Source organism: Mesoplodon densirostris, chromosome 10 (assembly GCF_025265405.1).
Source record: "Mesoplodon densirostris isolate mMesDen1 chromosome 10, mMesDen1 primary haplotype, whole genome shotgun sequence".
Taxonomy (NCBI): Eukaryota; Metazoa; Chordata; class Mammalia; order Artiodactyla; family Ziphiidae; genus Mesoplodon; species Mesoplodon densirostris.
In genome coordinates, this window is record NC_082670.1 from 104,647,964 (window position 1) to 104,669,908 (window position 21,945).

At 46.4% G+C, this 21,945-nt stretch overlaps 1 protein-coding gene across 2 annotated transcripts in view; it reads right to left on the reverse strand.

The window, feature by feature from the left end:
* Window positions 1-2,524: 2,524 nt before the first annotated feature.
* TAMM41 (TAM41 mitochondrial translocator assembly and maintenance homolog) overlaps window positions 2,525-21,945 on the reverse strand; it is a 55,507-nt gene continuing 36,086 nt past the window's right edge. The window contains exons 6-8 of one of the 2 annotated variants that reach the window (XM_060109802.1): window positions 13,780-13,945; window positions 12,257-12,319; window positions 2,525-2,641 (exon numbers count right to left, since the gene is read on the reverse strand). In XM_060109802.1, coding sequence (XP_059965785.1) covers window positions 2,565-2,641; window positions 12,257-12,319; window positions 13,780-13,945 — 306 coding nt within the window. In that variant the 3' untranslated portion in view covers window positions 2,525-2,564. Of the gene's footprint in view, window positions 2,642-10,988; window positions 11,583-12,256; window positions 12,320-13,779; window positions 13,946-21,945 lie in introns of those variants that run through there. The other variant, XM_060109803.1, reaches the window with a different exon arrangement.

Genomic DNA, 21,945 nt, shown 5'->3' on the forward strand with positions numbered 1-21,945 from the left:
CAGGTGACTCAGCACCGGAGGCTACAGGCTCTTTGGTGGGGCTAATGGCAGACTCAAGCCCGGGAGGGCTCACATCAAGGAGTACTTCCCAGAGCTTCTGCTTCCAGTGTCCTTGTCCCCACGGTGAGCCACAGCCACCCCTGGCCTCTGCAGGAGACCCTCCAACACTAGCTGGTAGGTTGGTTCAGACTCCTATGGTGTTACTGCTCCTTCCCCTGGGTCCTGATGCACACACTACTTTGTGTGTGCCCTCCAAGACGGGAGTCTCTGTTTCCCCCAGTCCTGTTGAAATCCTGCAATCAAATCCCGCTAGCCTTCACAGTCTGATTCTCTGGGAATTCCTCCTCCTGTTGCCAGACCCCCAGGTTGTGAAGCCTGATGTGGGGCTCAGAACCTTCACTCCAGTGGGTGGACCTCTGTGGTATAAGTGTTCTCCAGTCTGTGAGTCACCCACCCAGCGGTTATGGGATTTGATTTTATTGTGATTGCACCCCTCCTACCGTCTCACTGCGGTTCTCCTTTGTCTTTGGATGTGGGGTATCTTTTTTGGTGAGTTCCAGTGTCTTCCTATAGATGACTGTTCAGCAGTTAGTTGTGATTCCGGTGCTCTCGGAAGAGGGAGTGACCACACGTTCTTCTACTCCACCATCTTGAACCAATTTTGCAGCTTATAGGTCTTGAATAATCTTGTTATAGATTGAATGTTTGTGCCCCCTCAGAATTCTCTCACCACCCCCACCCCCAATGTGATGATGTTCAGAGGTGGGGCCTTTGGCAGGTAACATGGTCATGAGATTAGTGAATGGGATTAGTATCCTTATAAGAAGAAACATGAGACCTTGCTTTGGGTCTGCTGGCTCCACTGTGAGAGGAGACACTGGGAAAACAGGCCTCTGCAACTAGGAAGACGCTCTCGCCAGAAACCGACCATATCAGCAACCCTGGTCTCAGACTTCCAGGCCCCAGAACTGTGAAAAATCAATTTCTGCTATTTATGAGCCAACCAATGTGTGGTATCTGTCATGGCAGCCCGAACTGACCAAGGCTGATGGGAAATACTTATTTTATCCCATAAGCAGTGGGGAATCATTTTAGCTTCTTGAGGAAGAACCTGACCCAACAAAACAAAAACAGTTGCAGAAGAAAACAGTAACAAAAACAATAATAGAAAGTAATGACAGAAGTGACATTTACTGAATACTACCAGGCAGTGTCCTAGTACATTGGACACTTGGCTTGCAGGACCTTCACTACAGCCCAAGGAGGTCTTTACTGTTATTCCCTTTTCAGAGATGGTAAAACTGTTCAGAGACACTAAGTAACTTGCCCAAAGTCACACAGCTAGTCAGCAGTGGAGCGAAGATTCAACCCAGTTTGATCATATCTTAAGGCTGAGCTCTTTTGTGTTGGAATGAGCTGAACCCAAAGGTAGAAAAAATTAGTAGAAAACTATTGTTCAAATTTTCAAAAGAACCTAAGGGTCTGCACTAGAGCACTGGGCAATGGAAACAGGGTGAGGTGGAGACAATCTGAGAAAAGAAAGACAAAACCTGAGCTTGGACTGAAGAGACGATGTGCCGGGCGAGGGAACAGATGCTGCCTCCCCCCATATCCCCATTTCCATCCGTCAGCTCCTCCTGCAGTCCATGAGCTGGAGGGGAGGCAGGCTCAGGTCCAAGCTCCTTGGCCTGGTTCCCCTGGCCATTCCTGGTGCAGGGATGGGCAAGTTACCCATTAGGGCCCAGGAATCCAGACAGAGGCTTGCTGGGAACTGCTGCAGTTCCGTTGCTTTTCTAAGAGAGCTTCTGAAAGGAACTCTGTCTCCCCAGATGCAGATGGGGGTGCACACAGCCCTTGAGGCTGTTGTCAGGGGTCTCAGAGTTAAGAGGAGAGCTGGCCTTAGTGTGATGTCAACATGGCAAAGGATGGAGAAAGGAGGGAAATTGGTCTGCTAACCCCCTGAATCAATCCAACTCTGAAGCCCACCAACCTCTGACTTTCCAGTTCTTTGAGCTGATGAGTCCTTTGTTGTTTCCTGCTCCCCACACACTCCTGTTACATGGGAAAGCTCTGCACCGGTCTGTTGCAGGTTCCTCACTTGAGTCACTGCCACACACCCTCATGGAGAACAAGGAGAAATGTTAAACACCCAGATCCAGGAAGATGCGGACTGGAGCTCTCACTGGAGAAAACCGAGTGAGCGGATGGAGCTGAGGCAGACAGAGCCAAAGCTCCTGCCCTAGCACGGGGCCGCCGGCCCACAGCACATGCACCACTGCTTAGACCTCCGACCCCTGCTGCCAAACAGACCACAGCCGAAGCTCTCAGGAAAGCAGGGCCCAGATGGTGCTGTGTGTAAAGAGGACTCTGCTCATGCTGAGTCCTCAAAGGAATTGGTTCCCCCTGGATAAATGTCTGACTCATACATTTCCAAAATCCAGTACAGTATCATGCAAACCAAGACCTCTTCAAATTCAACCAAATAGGTCAGAGTAACAGACGTTGTTCTGTCAAAAAGGATCATTTTATTCAGCTACACATAACATAGATAAAAGCAAGCAAAATCAGGATGTTTTTCTCAGCCATCCTTTCCACATTTTATGCAGTTTTAGAGAACTATAAATCACTGATTTCTTCAGGCCTAAAAGAGAAAAGAAGAGAGAGTAAGAACGCTGAGGCTTACTGAGTGGATGCTCAGTGGAGGGCCTGTGGTATTCGGATCAGACTCATCCTTGGAGTAGAACAGCGAAGGGCTAACTGGGGGTCCAGGAGAGCTTGGGGGCCTGACAGGGTCCAGGAGACCCTGGGGGCCATCATGATCAACGGGAGGGAAAAGACTGATTTCTGCATCTGCTGAAGCAGTGATACAGATAGCCCTTTCAGATAGGAGCATGCTGCAACCTTTGAATTTAGCAGCTTTTTGAAAAAGGAGGAGAAAGAAAGGCAAAGACAAGACGCCGTATGTAAGTGAGCATCCTTGGCCCCCTTTCTAGCCCCCGATGCCTCCCAACCACCCCCAGCGCACTGCTGCCATGTCCCTGCATGTGACGCCGGTTTGCCCGCGGTGAAGGGCGTTCCCACCACGCCCTGCCTGGTAGACGCCAAGATCCTGTTCAGATTTTTCCTCTGGAAGCACCGGGCTCCCCGTCCGATTCAGACACTGTTCTTCCTGGTCCCACGGTGCCTGTGCTGATGCCCAGCTCAGCACTCACCACACTGCACAGTGCTCTTCTGTCCCTCTGCCTACCCTGGGAGCTCCTTGAGGACAGGGACCTTGTCCTATTCATCCTGGGTTCCCCATCACCTAGTGCAGCACCCGGCACACAGCAGGTGCTCAGTAAACACCTGCAGTGACAGAACAGATGCACCTTGTTCAGACACCTGCCCTTCCAGCACCCCATCTATTGAGTCACAACTGCCTGATGAAACCAGAGGAGAGGCTCTCGGGGGGTTTACGGGAAAGAAGTCTGACGGCATGGACTAAGCGGGGTGCTGCTGTCTGTCAGATCTCACAGGATCCTATTTGCAGACGGTGGTACGGGCTTGACCTTCTTTGTGTTGAGGATGAGATCATTCAGTCTGTGTTTCAGGATGTGGCCCAAAGATCTGAACAGTCTTTTTCACCCTGGGATCCAGACGTGGTCTGCGCTGCAGGTGTGACATGTAGTGTGGGCACCGCTCACGAGGTATAACAGGACCGGTTCCGGAGGCTCTGAGCACTGGCATGTAAGCGCTCTTAAAAATACCTGATCACGTTACCTGCAGGCCGCCTCATGCACTTAGGACCTTTTACGAGGCCACTGCAGGCAGCGGCAGGTAAAAAGGCAGGGCACTGATAAAGTCATTAGTGAATGCTTCTAGAAGCTGTGGCCTCGCTTGTCCACTGACTGACTCCTGCAAACTGAGACTCGTCAAGAAACTCAGAGCTCCTTTTCCTGCCTCCACCCCTTTTAATTTTCTCCCTGGAGCAACCACTCTGGTAAACCTCACCCACTCGAGCACTGGGACTGGAATCTTATTACGTAAGGTGCTTTTTAAAATTCCAGGCAGAACCGATCAAGACACCAAGGTAGCTGCACACAGTAAGGCTCAACGAGGCAACCCAAGGGCACTGAGTCACAGCGAGAGGAAGAGGCATCGACCACAGTGAGTCCCAGCTCAGCTTCACAAACCTTCCTCACAGACTCCAGGGAGCTTAACATTTAAGGTAAATATACCACAGTCTAGGAGCGGCATCGTGGAGCCATTTTTTGCTGCTAGTGGATAGAAACCTCCCTTAATTAAAAAGTCTCTCCCTTCAACAGCTCTGCCAGAGACATGTTCTCAGGATGGCTGCAGCAGGGGACTGATCTGGCAACGGCACTGGAATGGGAGTCAGGAGAGCGGGATGTTAGTCCCCACTGGGGACAGGGAGACATCCCGTCTCTGGGCATCGACTTCCTCATCTGCAAACTGAAAGGTGGGATTAGGTTACGGGTTCTCCAACGAGCGGCCCACAGACAGACCTCAGTCTGAGAACTCCCTGAAGCTGCAGGGAGGTTTGCTGAGTGTGCGCACGTGTGCACGTCTGTACGTCTGTGCAGAGGGCCCAGAGTTTTAGTTAGAGTCTCACTGGGAGCCAGAATTTTCAAAAGGTTAAGAACCAAGAGATTAGAAGGAAGGATCCTGCCTCAATATTCTAGTTGCAATGAAGGTGGAGGACTAAACTTCATGAACTTGGAGTCGGCAATATTTCCTAAACAGGACACAAAAAGCTGTTAACCTTACAGGAAAAAACTGATAAACTGGACTAAGTAAGATTAAGAACTTTTCATCAAAAGACACCATTAAGAGAGTGAGACGACAAGCCCTAGAGTGGGGGACTTTTGCATTCCACTTGTCCAACGAAGGACCCGTATCCACACTATACAGAGATTTCAGTGTAAAAAAAAAAAAAAAAAAGGCAAACAATTCAAAAGAAAAATGAGCAAAGGTAGAACAGGCACTTCACAAAAGAGGATATCCACGTAAGCATGTGAACAAATGCTCAACTTTATTGGTCATCAGGAAAGTGTAAGTTAAAACTCCAATATGATATGTCTACTCACCAACCAGAGGGCCTAAAAAGAAAAAGACCTACTATCAAGCACTGGTCATGGAGGTACTGCAGCAGGAACTCTGCTGCTTGGAGTGTAACCTAGACACTTGTTAGGTAGTATCTACCACAACTGGACATTCACACACTTTATTTTTTTGTGTTTTTTTTTTTTTTTTTTGCGGTACGCGGGCCTCTCACTGCTGTGGCCTCTCCCGTTGCGGAGCACAGGCTCCGGACGCGCAGGTTCAGCGGCCATGGCTCACGGGCCCAGCCGCTCTGCGGCATGTGGGATCCTCCCAGACCGGTGCACGAACCCACATTCCCTGCATTGGCAGGCGGACTCTCAACCACTGCGCCACCAGGGAAGCCCCACACACTTTATGATACAGTAATTCCACCCGTAACTAAAAACTTAACAGAAATGCATACCTACGCTCACTCGAAGACAGGTACCAAAACATGCATAGCAGGACTCTTTGAAATAGCCCCAAACTGGAAACAACCTGGTAAATCATCAACAGTAGAATGGATGAACTGTGCTCTAGTCAGACGATGGATGAGTTGCAATGAGAATAAATGGACTACTCCCAACACCACGAGGAACCTCACTGCTGTTACAAGGAGGGAAAGACGTGAGAGAGTACGTACTTATATAAAGTTCAAAAATGGGCAAAACAGAAGCATGGCATGAGAGGTCAGGAGAGTAGGTACTCTGGATGGAGCAGCGACTGGACGGGGCACAGTGGGGTTCTGGGGGAACTGGCCCTATTCTAGTTCTTCATCTGGGCACTGGGTTCACGAGTCTGTTCACTTTCTGAAAATTCACCAAATTTATGGTTTGTGTACTTTTCTGTATATATGGAGACTTTCCCTACTACCAGAAAATTCAGAATCTTCCATTTATTCAGTCACTGAAATACACTGAACAGGCATTTCTTGGGCACCAACACATACGGGACATGGAGCTAGTTGTTGGGGACACCGATATGAACAACAGTCCTGTCTCTGCCCTCACAGAGTTTATAATCCACAGACTTCTACTTGGCCGACACTGAGCTTTTGTTTGGTTTCTGCTTCCTTTCTAAAGAAGACGATGGTGATTTAGGAAGTCTGCATTTAGAATGCGTCTTGAAGGAAGACAGCCTGCTAAGAGAGAAACTGTACTCTAAGAACCATCACTGTTGACTTTGCTCCTTCCCCAGTGGATAAAGGTGCAAACATCTCCTTAGTGACATCCTGTTTAGGAAGATCCTTATTTACCTAAAGCTGGTCGTTATGAACACTGATTAGTATCCAAAGTCAGGATTTTTTTTTGGAAGCAAACGGAAATCTACTCTAATATATGGCTCCTAAGGTTTTTCTTCTGTTGATTTCCAGCATGTTTCATGTTACCTACAGCAAAATCACTACATATGTAAGACTATGAATTCCCTGTGTGACCTTAAACTGATAGGTCCAGTGACAGACAAAATTCTCCAGGAAACAATGTGAGGCAGAGATGAGACCAGGTTGTGAGAGGTCTCTACCTTCCCATAATCCTATATTTCAGATTTTTAGGAGAGAAAATCAGCAAGCCCCAAACATTCTTCCAATTAATTTCCAACCACAGTTAGCTATATCTACAAAGAAAATCTCTTCTGAGGCAGTTTTATTTTTAAAACTTTCAGGTTTAAATGATAAATACATCACCAGAAAAATCTTTATTATCGTGTGTTCTTATTGAAACATGTAGGTACCAAAAAATGGGGATAAAATGTTTCAGTTATAAGAGATGAGAAGGAGAGGATAATCAATGATACATTCTATCACTTTCAAGAAAGGGCTGGTAAGGACCGACCGAGGCATGCCGGAATCTTTTTAGGAACAAGACTAAACCTGTCTTGTTAACGTTGAATCTTTTGAAGCTACAGAGGTACATAGGTATTTGACCCCACAGTTAATTCTGATTGACCAGAAAGTCAGGTGGGGAAAAATAAAGCAACATTTCAAAGATTAAACTTGTCATCCTCCCCCACGTTCCCTCACCCCAGGAAAGGCACCTCCGTCTCCGCTCCCCAAGCCAGAAACCTGGGAGCTTCTCTGGCTCCTCTCTGCTTCACTGCCTGAATCCCTCCCATCACCAAGACCTAGGGATGCGCCTTTCAAGTACTGCCTGCATCTCTCCTCTGCCTCTCCTGCAAAACCCTGAGTCAGGGCGGCCAGGCCTCCTCACCTGGCGGGCTGCGGCCGTAGCCGATCAGTTTCCCAAGCAACAGCATCATCTCCCCCCAAGCTGCTCTCTATCCTCTCGCTACAGCAGTCTTTCGACAATCCTTCAGCGGCTCCCCTCTCCCCTCAGTGAAACTCTGGATTCCCCTTCAGGCTTTTACAGGCCTTCCCCTGTCTGGCTCCTGCTTGCTTCTCAGTCTAACTGCTAAGCCCCTGACCCATTTCTCCCCAAGCTCCCCCCAACCCCCACCGTCCCCCAAAGATGCAAACAGTTCCACTCCTCTCTACTCATTCAGGTTAGACACATAAATGACTGTGGCTGATCAGAACATGATGTTTGCTTGGCCGGGCTGAGCCGGGATGCTGTGTGCTGCTGCCCTGCAGGGCGGCGCAGGCAAGGACCAGGAGGCTCAGCAGTCTCCTGCTTTCCCGAGCTGCCTGGCTGCAGCTGCTGCCCCGAGACCCTGATAAAAACCGGGCTGCTCCATTAACAGCACAGTCTAAGAAGTCAGTATTATCTTCCCAATAACCAACTCCCAGGCTAAAGGGAAAAACAGTGTTTGGTTTTGGAAGTAGCTCTGTACTCACCTTGGAACGTGGGTATATCTGATGGTAGGGGAATTTCAGGGAACTAACACAGACAGAGTGTCAGACCACATGAGGACACCTGCCGTGTCACCCAACACAGCTCCTTAGAAAGGGCAACCCTTCGGGCTGACATAGAGCCTGGCTTCCGTCTCTTCCAGGAAGAGACTGATAACTTAGATCTAGACTCACTCAAGTTTATAAAGCACCTACTAGGTACTGGGTACATACCGGACACTCTCACAACATGCCACAAGTTGGGTATTAGTATCCCCTCCATTTCAAGGCAGAAGGGCTGTTAACATACCAAGGTCACAGAGCGAAGACGTGAACTACAACTTGGAGCCAAGGCCTTCTTATCACAATCTTAGCTTCGCTCTCTCTGAATTGAACAATATTTGAATATAAAAGTTATTGGGCTTCCCTGGTGGCGCAGTGGTTGAGAGTCCGCCTGCCGATGCAGGGGACTAGGGTTCGTGCCCCGATCCCGGAGGATCCCACATGCCGCGGAGCGGCTGGGCCCGCGAGCCATGGCCGCGGAGCCTGTGTGTCCGGAGCCTGTGTTCCGCAACGGGAGAGGCCGCAGCAGTGAGAGGCCCGCATACAGCAAAAAAAAAAAAAAAAAAAAAAAGTTATTCACTAGCTAAGGAGACCCTTCCTTTTTACTCCCACAACGAGCGGCTGGTTGCAGAGGGGAGGAGTGATAAGGGCTACAAAGGAGGAAAAGTGCAACCAAATAACCTGGGATTTTCTCACGCTGCAGGTGATACATCAGCTGGCTGAAAACCTGACCACAGGCAGACCTTGGGAGGTTTCAGGAAGATGCCCCCAGCACAAGCCAGGCAGAACAGCAGCAATTATGACCACACCCAGAGGACTTCTGAAGAGCAGCGCACAGGAGGAGAGAGGTTCTGAAGCTTGCTGTGAAGTTAGAGGACAGAGAAAGAGTAAACCAGCCACTCAGGGCCTACGGTCGCTAGTTTACTCCAGCTGGAGACCTAGTGACGGGGCTACTGCTAGTTGAATAGGAAAATGCAAGGAGGCATGTTCTAAAGAGACGTCAGGGAGCTTTTAGGTAATGATACCAAAGAGGAAAGACCAGGCACTGTGCTGGTGCTCATATGTCTTAAGATATAATTTTCACAACCCAGTGAGGCAGGCATAATTATCCCTATGAAATTAAAACTAAGAAAAATTAGGTAACTTACCCAAGTCACAGTAGTTAAGCTGGAGTTCAAAGCCTAATCTCTGAGGCTCACAAACCCCTGCCCTTGGCCTGGGCCACCTTCATCATAGCCCTCAACCACCCTAAACCAGAGAAGCCAGAGCACCGGGTAAGCAAACGCAGCGAAATCTGAAGGAATGCGCATCACCATCCACAATTCCCGCAACGTCAGAGCAGGCTGCAGATATTCGGTCACTCTGGTTCCACAATCCAACGAGGCATCTTTAGAGGGGACGGGAGAAAAGCAGTGAGCACTCAGAGGAGGCAGCACGGAGCACTCCACCGCCACAGGGAAATCTGGGCTGCGGCTTCCATGAGATGATACCCGCTGCCCTCTGCTGGCAACCAGGAAGAACAAGAGGAAAGAGGACCAAAGATCCATTTCAGGTTGACCTGTCAAGAGATGATGAGGGTGGATGGAACTTCCCTGGTGGCGCAGTGGTTAAGAATCCGCCTGCCAATGCAGGGGACATGGGCTTGAGCCCTGGTCCAGGAAGACTCCACATGCCAGGGAGCAACGAAGCCCATGCACCTCAACTACTGAGCCCGTGTGCCACAACTACTGAAGCCCGCATGCCTAGAGCCCATGCTCCGCAACAGGAGACGCCACCACACTGAGAAGCCCGTGCACTGCAACGAAGAGTAGCCCCTGCTCGCCACAACTAGAGAAAGCCCGTGCGCAGCAACAAAGACCCAATGCAGCCAAAACAAACAAAAAAAGAGATGATGAGGGTGGATTTTTAAAAACCTTTTATTACAGATGAATTAAGCTTATAAAAGAACAGCATAATATGTTCCCATGTATCTTCACCAGCTTCAACAATGTATCAACTCACAGCCAATCTTGAGTCATCCCCACCCTTACCCACTTCCCTCCAACATGTTTTCCTTTGAAGCAATTCTCAGACATCCTGTCATTTCATCTGTAAATATTTTAGTATGTATCTCTACAAGAAAATGATTTTTTAACCCCATATCACCAGCATTATCACAACTAAAAAAAAAATATCAACAAATCTAGTAGTTGCTTATAGCACAGGAAGCCAAAAATAAAAAAAGCCAAAGCATCCAGCCTCACCCAAGGATTATGGTAAGGGAGCTGCAATCTTGCAAAACACAGATTAATAGACTGAGCCGCCCAAGCAAACAAAAGCACCTCATCTTCAGCCTTGCCAGGATAAATCAGCAAGAAAACAGATTAAATAAATATCTTAATTGGAAATGCAAAGCTATGCACCCCTGAGTGGTAGGACAATCTTCAGCTGAGTAGGTTTGGCACATGTGCTACTAAACCTTTGTTGACGGGCTGAATCTTTCCAAAGATTCAGGAGGGCAACACTTGGCTGTGTCCCCAGGCAACCAGAGCGAGGCGTTAAGAGGTGTGATCATGCAGCTCCCTGGCAATCTCAAGCCAGGGATCAGAATCAGGCTGAAAGACCACTCCCTTCTTCAGGTTCCCTCTATGCCATTTATCCCTAGTGCTGCAAACTTCTATTTATGTGTCTGTCTCCCCTTCTAGATGATGAAGCCCCTGAAGGCAGGATGGTACAGGGTTCACCCTATATCCTGCGTGGCGAGCACATAAGGGATGCTCAGTAGACAGCTGCATAAAGAGAGACTGAACTGGAAAAGTCCGTCATCAGACAATACCAAGTGTTGGAAAGAATGGGGAGAAACAAGAACTTTTGTTTGCTCCTAGTGGGATGATAAAATGATAAACCACTTTGGCAACTTGGCAATATCCAAAGATATGCTCAAATGTTTAAGCCCATAACACAAGAACAGGATGTTTTAAATTTTAAAAAAAGGGAATATTCAGAGAACAAAAAAAGAAAAGAGCTCCTAGAAATTAAAATAACAAAAATAAAACTCAATGGAAACTAAAGTGGAGAAAGCAAAGCAAAAGGACAAAGAGATCAAAAAAAGGACACGAAAGAAAGAAAACCAAAGGACCAGTCTAGGAGGTCCAACTGTTTGAATAAAAGGAGCTCCAGAAAGAGAAGAGAGAAAACAGATGGGAAGAACGAATACAATAAATTTTTCCTATATTCTTATACTCTGAGTTTCCAAACTGAAGGGCAATGAGTATTCAGTGTAACAGATAAAAACAGACTCACATCGAAACACACCACTGAGAAACTTCAGAGCCCTGGGGTTAAAAGAAGACCTAAAAGGCTTCCACAAAGAACATACACAAAGGATAAAGAATCAGAACTTGCTAGAAGTGAGAAGATAATAGGAGCAACGGTATCAAAATTCTAAAGGACAACTATTTCTAATCATCTCCAGCCTAAGTCTCAGTCAGGCGTGAGGGTGGACTAAAGATACACTTGGCCACACATGGGCTCCAAATCTGCCTCCCCTGCCCCCTTTCCCACGAAGTTCCCGGATGGTGTGCTTCACCAAAATGAGGCTGTGTGCCACAAAAATCCAAGACACCAGATACAGGAAACAGGGTTCCTCACGTGAGACAGGTGATGACAGCCTCTGTGGGAAAAGAAAGCTGTGCAGGCAAGGAAAAGGGTATCACATGGCGCAGCTATGAATCACAGTAACACAGTCAGACAATGGAAACTCAAGATTGGCTTCGCTAAAGCTACGGCACAACCATATTTGGAACACAGAGGGATGGGTGGGTGTGTGTGTGTGTGTGTGTGCGCATTGGTGGGGGCAGTTGAATTCTAATCTGCTAGAGTGAGAAGTCCACAGATGATGCCTAAAGTTAAAAGGAGAGAAGCAGCCATATATAAGCTCATTATCCAGAGAAACAGCAGTGGAAACAAAAATAACCCACCAGGAGAGTCAGCAGTGGTTGTCTCTGGAGAGGAACACTGGCCGGGGGGAGGGCAAGGCACTGCTGTTTTCGCAACAATATCATGTGTAACTCCCACAGATATAAAAACGCAAGGGGAAACCTGCACATGAGGAGTAACTGGGAAAACGCAGAGGGGCAGCAAATCCTCCCAGCAGCACCTCAGACGCCGGACTACAGCGCCATCTGCCTGTCTATATGTTACTGTGGTGTCCTAGGTTAGGACCATCAAAATTCAGCATTTCACAAGCACTTGCAGGATACAGATAAAGCTTCACGTTTTAACCAGGAGCCCTGAGGCTGCTCAATCCAGCAGGTACGTTAAGTGTGGACTGTGAACAATTCTTACCAGCAGTGAAGATGCCTTTGGTGCTCTGTCTGATACTGGAAGGTCTCACGATTGCTGAGAGCCCTGTGAGGGAAAAAACAAGAACAATGCCCAAAAAGCCAGATGTGAGTCATCCTAACACTTTGAAAACCTGAACTAAATATTCTTTCCAGCTATACAATAAAACCAGCAAATCTATCTCTGGTGTCAGAGTGACAGGGAAAAGAGTATCAGGATCGAGGTCCAGGAGACTGGAGCTGCCAGCTGTGTGAACACAAGCAAATGACCGCCCCACTCTGGGTCTGGGATGCCTCATCTTACAACCAGTGGGTTAGGTGACCCTTGAAGGTCATTTTTTTCACTTTAAATCTGCTTAAGTCTGCTGGTTCTCAATTCCAAGATGTGAAAAGATTGGGGGAAAAAAACACCAAACGTTTCTGCCTAGGAGGAAAACTTATTCTGAAATCACTCAGAGGACTCCTCAGTGAGGACAGCGGGACAGTCCTTCAGGCCCTCAGAAAGGCAGAAGAACTCACACCATGACCAGAAAAGACACGCCTCCACGTGTATCTTCAGAAGAGGTACCCGGCGCCCTAGGCACATGCTCCGCTCTGCCCGACGGGCAGGTCTCTCCATGCGACACCGTCGCTGTGACTTGCATCCTGCCAGGTGGCCGGGCTGTTCCCTGGGGAAGCTCAGCAAATACATACTCAACGGTAAACGGTGAGCTCATCTGAGGGAGGGCATCATTTTCAACTTCATGATTTCCTTACTTACTGACTGACCTTGTAAATTACCTGTAACACCTCAAAAGGCAGCAAGTCTCTGAAGGTCAGGCTCAGATTTTTGGTCCACATTGGGGATGACATGAGGAACAGGGGCCATGTTGGAGCAGACCTACTGTGCACACAGGAGTTACACCAAGGGGGCGTCGGCCGAGGAGAGTGGTGTTCTTGATGTTATAAAAGCATTAAAAATGTCACCAGTCTCGGGCTTCCCTGGTGGCGCAGTGGTTGAGGGTCCGCCTGCCGAGGCAGGGGACACGGGTTCGTGCCCTGGTCTGGGAAGATCCCACATGCCGCGGAGCGTCTGGGCCCGTGAGCCATGGCCGCTGAGCCTGCGCGTCCAGAGCCTGTGCTCCGCAACGGGAGAGGCCACAGCAGTGAGAGGCCCGCGTACCGCAAAAAAAAAAAAAAAAAGTCACCAGTCTCCATCCTCCTCAGACCACCATGAGGAACAAACACATGTCTTTGAAATAATTTCTAAACATTATGCCCTTGGGACCAAAAGATTCATTGTTTCCCTCTCTGTCAGTGATTTAGGACCCAGGGATCTGAAAATAGAAGTACGTTCAGCACCCTAGTTCAAACAAACAAGAATTTAGGTTGGGAAAACTCCCAGACTGTTAGTGCTTTCTTATTCTGAGAGGAAATCTCTCTCTCCATCTCACTAGGCAAGAAAGAATAGAGAACCCGTCTCAGCCACAAAGTTTGCTCCCCCCGACCCCCTCCGGCCAACACTTCCGGTCAGATTCATGCACGTACCTAGACGCACCACGTCTCCACAGTCGGGGTCATGAGCCACTTGTAATAAAGTTTCTTCCACATCTCTGTTTTTTCCAGGAGGGTCCATAATATGATTTATTTGTTGCTGTAAGGTTTTGGGCAATGTCATTAGCTGAGTGAACTGTCCTTCTGGGCTTTTATCGATCTAAGGGAAAAAAAAAGATGATGTCTATGGAAAGTGCTTTGAATTCTATAAATATTCAAAGCACATGGCTTCTCCTTAAAACCACACAAACATATATGAACTCACACCTAGTAGACTAGGCAGATGCTAAGGAGACTTTCTCCTTTCTGAAACTAAATGCCTAGGTGTTAAGGATTCTAAGTTCCTTCGAACAAGTTAATTCTTTTCCTATGATATTCTGTTTGTACTTAAGAAATTTCTTTCAAGAATCAATTTTTGACTCTCAGTTTTAAAATTTCTATTTGTTCTAAATCCGGTAGTTAAAGAAAGTAAAATTTCAGCTAAAATTCATCAACACACTGGCACATCCAAGTACTCATTTTCTTTTATTTATTTATTTATTTATGGCTGTGTTGGGTCTTCGTTGCTGCACGCGGGCTTTCTCTAGTTGCGGCGAGCATGGGCTACTCTTCGTTGCGGTCGTGGGCTTCTCATTGCGGTGGCTTCTCTTATTGTGGAGCACGGGCTCTAGGCGCACGGACTTCAGTAGTTGTGACATGTGGGCTCTGCAGTTGTAGCTCACGGGCTCCAGAGAGCAGGCTCAGTAGTTGTGGCCCCCGGGCTTAGTTGCTCCACGGCATGTGGGATCTTCCCAGACCACGGCTTGAACCCATGTCCCCTGCATTGGCAGGCGGATTCTTAACCTCTGCACCACCAGGGAAGTTCCCCAAGTACTCATTTTAAACACAGGGGCACAAAGTAACATAGTCAGTAACATGCAGCCAATCAGAGAGTGGGATCTAAATTTGTGTCTCCTGTCTGTAGGGCCTTTTATGTACCATGCTGTATTTCATAAACTGTAGGAATAAACTGATGACACAGACTAATCTTTATTCACTTTTAATCCCCCGGCACAGAGTAAGTACTCAAAAAACATCGGTTGAATAGAGGATGAATAACTGCACCAATAAAGCTTAGTTGTCATTATTTCTTAAACAGCAGTAAGTTATACCAATGGTTTCTGTTCCCAGTGTATTCTAAAATACATCAAATTTAAAGAAAAATACAGAAATAAAACATATATAAAACTATGCATTAGACTTTACTTGGAAACCTGTGAATCAAAAGTTATCCATAGAGCTAAGCCCACACCCAGCTTCCCTAACTCCTAGTCTAATATATTTTACGTCATGGAACTAAATTTTTCCAAAATCATGTAAACATCGACTGCCTACCAAGGTGAAAACCAGCACCACTGCCCTCAGCAGCTCATCACATTATTCTCCCAGTAAGAATCTGTCTTGTATTCTTTCAACAAGCATTTAGGTTTTAACTTTAAGAGAACAGTAAGAAAAAAAATTAGATAAATGAATGTATTAAATTTTAGATTTGGATTTTCCAGATATGACCAACTTTCTTAATAATTAGAATTCATTCATTCTACCATTTTTTCATTCAACAAATATTTACTGAGTATATGCCAATGTCTAGATTTTCTAGTTTTATCTATAAAATCTATGCAAAAAAGAAGCAAATGCTATTATTTAGTGGCTCCAATAAAGTGAAGGATTTTTTAACCTAAATATTTCATATTTATCATTGAGATGGTCATAAATTCACAGGATTCAACCTCTACTTAGCTTTGGTTAGATAAATGACAAAAATGTGAATATTTCTGTAAAATATGCTAGAAATGACATTTATAGACTCATATTTTGGGGCCAAGTATTGAGATTAGTCACTAGGATCTTGTATTTCAAGGCTTTACCTATGAAACTTCCAGGAATTTTAGAGATGCCAAAATGGCTGAGTAATATGAGGAATTAGAAAACAGTATTTGCCACTGCTTTCTCTTGAGGAAAAGAATGCACTGGAGTTTTTGTTTGAAAGCATGTGTTTAAAGACAAAATATTAGGTGACATGTTCAAATAAATTGCAAAATTCTAATTATCCTTACTCTTCAATTCTCATTAAAACACAAACGTGAAAGCATTCAGTTAAATTATGAGTCAAATTGCATTTTCAAAGCAGACATGGAAAAGACCACATGTTCTATGATTCCATTTACAGGAAGTGTCTAGAATAGGCAAATCCACAGAGTCAGAAAGTAGATTAGTGGCTGCCTGCCAGGAGGGGAAGCTAGGTACTGCTACTGGGAATGGGGTGTCCTTTTGGAGTGATGAAAATGTTGTAAAAGATTGTGGTGATGGTTGCACAACTCTGTAAATAGACTAAAAACCACCGAATTTTATGGTATGTAAATTATATCTCAACAAGGCTGATGTTTTAAAAAAGCAGATAGGGGCATACGATAGTGGATGCTGTGTTGCACCGACCGGATCCTGGCTTTGGCGCAAGGTCCTCATTCTGCCAGCTGCTGGGAAAGCTGGCTGACTTCCTGTCTCAGAGTCCCTCCCAGAACTGTCCTCAGGCAAAGGGAGCTGCCTGTATCCAAAGACTGGAAAATGCAGGAGTACAAAGGCATGGTCTCTTTGCCCCAAGTGGGGACAGCCAGGAAGGGCCATCGAGCTCCACAGTGCCATCACAGGATCAGATGGAGTCTTTGTTTCTAATCTCCCCAATCCTGATCCTACACAACTGGTACCAAGAGTGGTCCTAGAAAGCACATTCTCAGACAGCATTTTGGAGCTATCGTAGTGTAGAAGGCCAAGTGGAAGCCTCTGAAGCTGCCGTTCTCACCCCCTGGCCAAAAGAGTAATGAAAAAACAAAACCACATCACAGGAGGAATGGCAGAGATTAATGCCACCTATAGACCTGAAGGATGCAGGGGTGTGATGTTTAATTTTGTATGTCAACTTGGCTAGGCTATAGGGCCCAGATGCTTGGTTAAACTTTAGTCCAGATGTTACTGTAAAGGTATCTTTTTAAGTCAGTAGACTTTGAGTAGCAGATGACCCCCGTTAATATGGATGGGCCTCATCCAGTCAGTTGAAGGCCTTATGAAAAAAGACGAAAGTTTCCTGAGGAAGAAGGAAGTCTGCCTCCAGATTGCCCTCGGGCTCAAGAGTACAACATCCTCTTCACTGGGTCTCCGGCCTGCTGGCTTGCCCTGCAAATTTCAAACTTGCCAACCCTCACAATTCTGTGAGTTAATTCCCTAAAATAAATCTTTCTCTATATATCCTATTGGTCCTGTTTCTCTGGAGAACCCTAATACTAGAGCTGATGGTCCCATCATACCTCCACTGAGTCTGGCCTTCACAAAATCCAAATGGATTCTGGCAGATTGTAGCAGACCACCACAAACTCAACCAAGTAGAAGCCCCGCTGTATCAGCTGTGCCAGAGGTGGTAAGTCTGCTGAAGCGTATCAACAGAACCTCAGGTACCTGGACGGGGCCACGGACCTGGCGAATGCATTCTCTGCCATCCATAGAGAAAGGAGGATCAGAAGCAGCTCGCGTTCATACAGGACAGACAAGAGTGCACCTTAGGGGCCTCCCTGGTGGCGCAGTGGTTAAGAGTCCGCCTGCCGATGCAGGGGATACGGGTTCGTGCCCCGGTCTGGGAGGATCCCATATGCCGCGGAGCGTCTGGGCCCGTGAGCCATGGCCGCTGGGCCTGCGCATCCGGAGCCTGTGCTCCGCAACGGGAGAGGCCACAACAGTGAGAGGCCCGCATACCGCAAAAAGAAAGATAAAAAAAAAAAAGAGTGCACCTTAACGATTTGCCTCAGGGCCATGTTAACTCCCCCATCCTCTGTCATAAGACATTCAAAGAAAACCAGACTATTTGGATATTCTGTATAATCTCATTGGTCCACTACATCAATGACATGTTGCTGCTGTTACCTGGTAAGCACTAAAGGGCAAGTACACTGGAGGCCTCAGTAGATATATGCACCCCAGAGGGTAAAAGATAAACCTCATGAATTTTGAGGAGCACACCACATCAGGGAGGTTTTTAGGGGTCAAGTGATCTGGAGCACTCTGGGACATCCTCTCCAAAGTAAAGATCAACTTGCGGCATCTTGTACCTCTCACCACTAAGAAAGAAGCACACTGCCTGAGAGGCCTCTTCAGGTTCTAGAGGCAGCATATTCCACACTTGGGAATAATGCTCAGAGCCATTTACCCAGTGATATAAAAGGAGGCCAGGTCTGTGAGGGGCCAGAGCGAAAACGAGCTCTGCACTAGATACAGGCAGCAGGGTAAGCAGCCCTCCACCGTGTGGGCCATACCTCCCTGTAAACTACGGTACTAAAGGTATCCTCAGTGTACAGAGAAGCCCTGGGGAGCTACAGTGGGCTCCCAGTAGGAGATCACAATGTAGACTGCTAGGGTTCTGGAGCAAGGCCACGGCATCTGTAGTGAAGAACCACGCGCCATTTGAAATCAGCTCCTAGATGCTACACCCTGGCAGAGATGGAGCTTCTAACCATGGGACATCAAATGACCATGTATCAAGAACTGCCCATTATGAACTGGGATCTGCCAGATTCACCAAGTCATAAGGTCACGAAGCTCAAGAGCAATCCACTGTAGGATGTAAGAGATACACCAGCATTGGACATGAGCAGGGCCGGAGGGCACAAGTCAGCTGCACAAACAGGAAACCCAGACCCCCATAACTTCCACTGTTGCACCAGCACATTATGTTCTACTTCTCCACTGGCTCATGCACATGGCTACAAGGAGGCTTCTGGAGGAGGATAAAGGATGAGCTTGCTTCATGGATGATTTGGCTTGTAGTATGTACGGGGTGAAAATGATGCATTACAGCCGCACCCAGGGATAGCCTGGAAGACACTGATGAGGAGCTATTGTCCCAATGAGTATGCTGCAGGTGGCACAGCTGGTTACCCACTTTACATGGAAAAAGTGGCCCCAGATAAAAATATATAAAGACTCAAAGAGTGGACAATGGTTCTTTGGTTGGTTAGGGACCTAAAAGGAAAAAGATTAGAAGGTGGAAGACAGGATTTGGGGGAAGAGGCACGTGGATGGACCTATGGGAGGGGACACAAAATATGAAGATCTCTGTATTGTACGTTAATGCTTCCTTCAGAGAGCATCCAACACAGAAGAAGCAACAACAACCAAAAGAACAATTTAGCCAGTTGATTCAACAGGCTCTTTCATCCCAGTGATGGCATAACGGCTTGTAGCAGGAGTAGTGGGCGGTAGGGATAGAGGCTCTGCCCAGATCCAGTATCAGGGGCTTCTACTCACCAAGGCTGACTGAGCCACTGCTGCGGTTGAAAGTCTATCCTGACAGCAACAGAGGCCAACACTGAGATCCTCATAACACGACCATCTCCTGAGACTAACCAGCCACTTGGTGATAAGTTGACTACACTGGATCCCTTCCACCTGGGAATGGGCAGCAACTCCTCTTGCCTGGAAGTCATTCATATTCTGAGCATGGGCTTGCCTTTCCTGCCCACAGGACTCAGCCAGTACCACTGTACAGGGCTCACAGGGCACAGGTGCAGGACGGGCACAGGATCACGGCTCCACTGTTCCTACCACACAGTTCGCCAGAGCTGCCAGCCTGGGAGAGCAGTAGTTCTCAGAAAGGGGACATTTTTGGCCCCCACAACAAAGAATTATTCAGCCTAAAATGCCAACCGTGTCACTGTTGAAAAACCCAACGAAAGAGCTTTGAAGAAGAGCTGAGCAACAGCTTAGAGATGATAGCCTGTGACAGTGAGGCACAGTATATGCCCTAAATTAATGGCTGTTACAGAGTACTATGTCCCCAACTGCTAGACTACATGAGTCTGGGAACCACAGGGTAAAAGGAGAAACAGACTTGCTTACTGTCATTCCCAGGAACCACCTGGGCAATCTGTGCTTCCCATCTCCACAACTTTAGGACTGTGGGTCTAGAGATCCTAGTTTCCAAAGAAGAAATGCTTCTCCCAGAGGACACAGTAAGCATCCTATTAAACTTAAAGCTATGAGAGGGCAGACAGCAGAAGCAACAAGAACTACAATCCTGCAGCCTGTAAAACAAAAACCACATTCACAGAAAGATAGACAAGATGAAAAGGCAGAGGGCTATGTACCAGATGAAGCAACATACGTATCAATAATTACCTTAAACATGAATGGATTAAATGGTCCAACCAAAAGACACAGGCTCGCTGAAGGGATACAAAAACAAGACCCATATATATGCCGTCTACAAGAGACCCGCTAGGGACACATACAGACTGAAAGTGAAGGGATGGAAAAAGATATCCATGCAAATGGAAATCAAAAGAAAGCTGGAGGGCCTCCCTGGTGGCACAGTGGTTAAGAGTCCGCCTGCCGATGCAGGGGATACGGGTTCGTGCCCCGGTCTGGGAGGATCCCATATGCCGCGGAGCGGCTGGGCCCGTGAGCCATGGCCGCTGGGCCTGCGCATCCGAAGCCTGTGCTCCGCAACGGGAGAGGCCACAACAGTGAGAGGCCCGCATACCGCAAAAAGGAAAAAAAAAAAAAAAAAGAAAGCTAGAGTAGCAATACTCATATCAGATAAAATAGATGTTAAAATAAAGACTGTTACAAGAGACAAGGAAGGACACTACATAATGATCAAGGGATCAATCCAAGAAGAGAATATAACAACTATAAACATATATGCACCCAACATAAGAGCACCTCAACATAAGGCAACTGCTAACAGCTATAAAAGAGGAAATCGACAGTAACACAGGAATAGTGGGGGACTTTAACACCTCACTTACACCAATGGGCAGATCATCCAAACAAAAATTAATAAGGAAACACAAGCTTTAAATGACACAATAGACCAGATAGATTTAATTGATATTTATAGGACACTCCATCCAAAACCAGCAGATTACACTTTCTTCTCAAGTGTGCACATGGAACATTCTCCAGGACAGATCACATCTTGGGTCACAAATCAAGCCTCAGTGAATTTAAGAAATTTGAAATCATATCAAGCATGTTTTCTGACCACAATGCTATGAGATTAGAAATCAATTACAGAGAAAAAACTGTAAAAAACACAAATGCATGGAGGCTGAACAATACATTACTAAATAACCAAGAGATCACTGAAGAAATAAAAAAGGAAATAAAAAAAAAAAACCCTAGAGACAAATAACAACAAAAACACGACGATCCAAAATCTACGGGGATGCAGCAAAAGCAGTTGTAAGAGGGACGTTTAAAGCAATACAAGCCGACCTCAAGAAACAGGAACAATCTCAACTGAACAATCTAACCTTACACCTAAAGGAACTAGAGAAAGAAGAACAAACAAAACCCAAAGTTAGTAGAAGGAAGAAATCATAAAGATCAGAGCAGAAATAAATGAAATAGAAACAAAGAAAACAATAGCAAAGATCAATAAAACTAAAAGCTGGTTCTTTGAGAAGATAAACAAAATTGAAAAACCACTGGCTAGACCCATCAAGAGAAAGAGGGAGAGGACTCAAATCAATAAAATTAGAAATGAAAAAGGAGAAGTTACAACAGACACTGCAGAAATACAAAGCATCCTAAGAGACTACTACAAACAACTCTATGCCAATAAAATGGATAATCTGGAAGAAATGGACAAATTCTTTGAAAGGTATAACCTTCCAAGACTGAACCAGGAAGAAATAGAAAATCTGAACAGACCAATCACAAGTAATGAAATAGAAACTGTGATTAAAAATCTTCCAAGAAACAAAAGTCCAGGACCAGATGGCTTCACAGGTGAATTCTATAAAACATTTAGAGAAGAGCTAACACCCATCCTTCTCAAACTCTTCCAACAAATTGCAGAGGAAGGAACACTCCCAAACTCATTCTACAAGGCCACCATCACCCTGACACCAAAATCAGACAAAGATACTACAAAAAAAGAAAATTACAGACCAATATCACTGATGAATATAGATGCAAAAATCCTCAACAAAATACTAGCAAACAGAACCCAACAACACATTAAAAGGATCATACACCATGATGAAGTGGGATTTATCCCAGGGATGCAAGGATTCTTCAATATACGCAAATCAATCAATGTGATACACCATATTAACAATTTGAAGAATA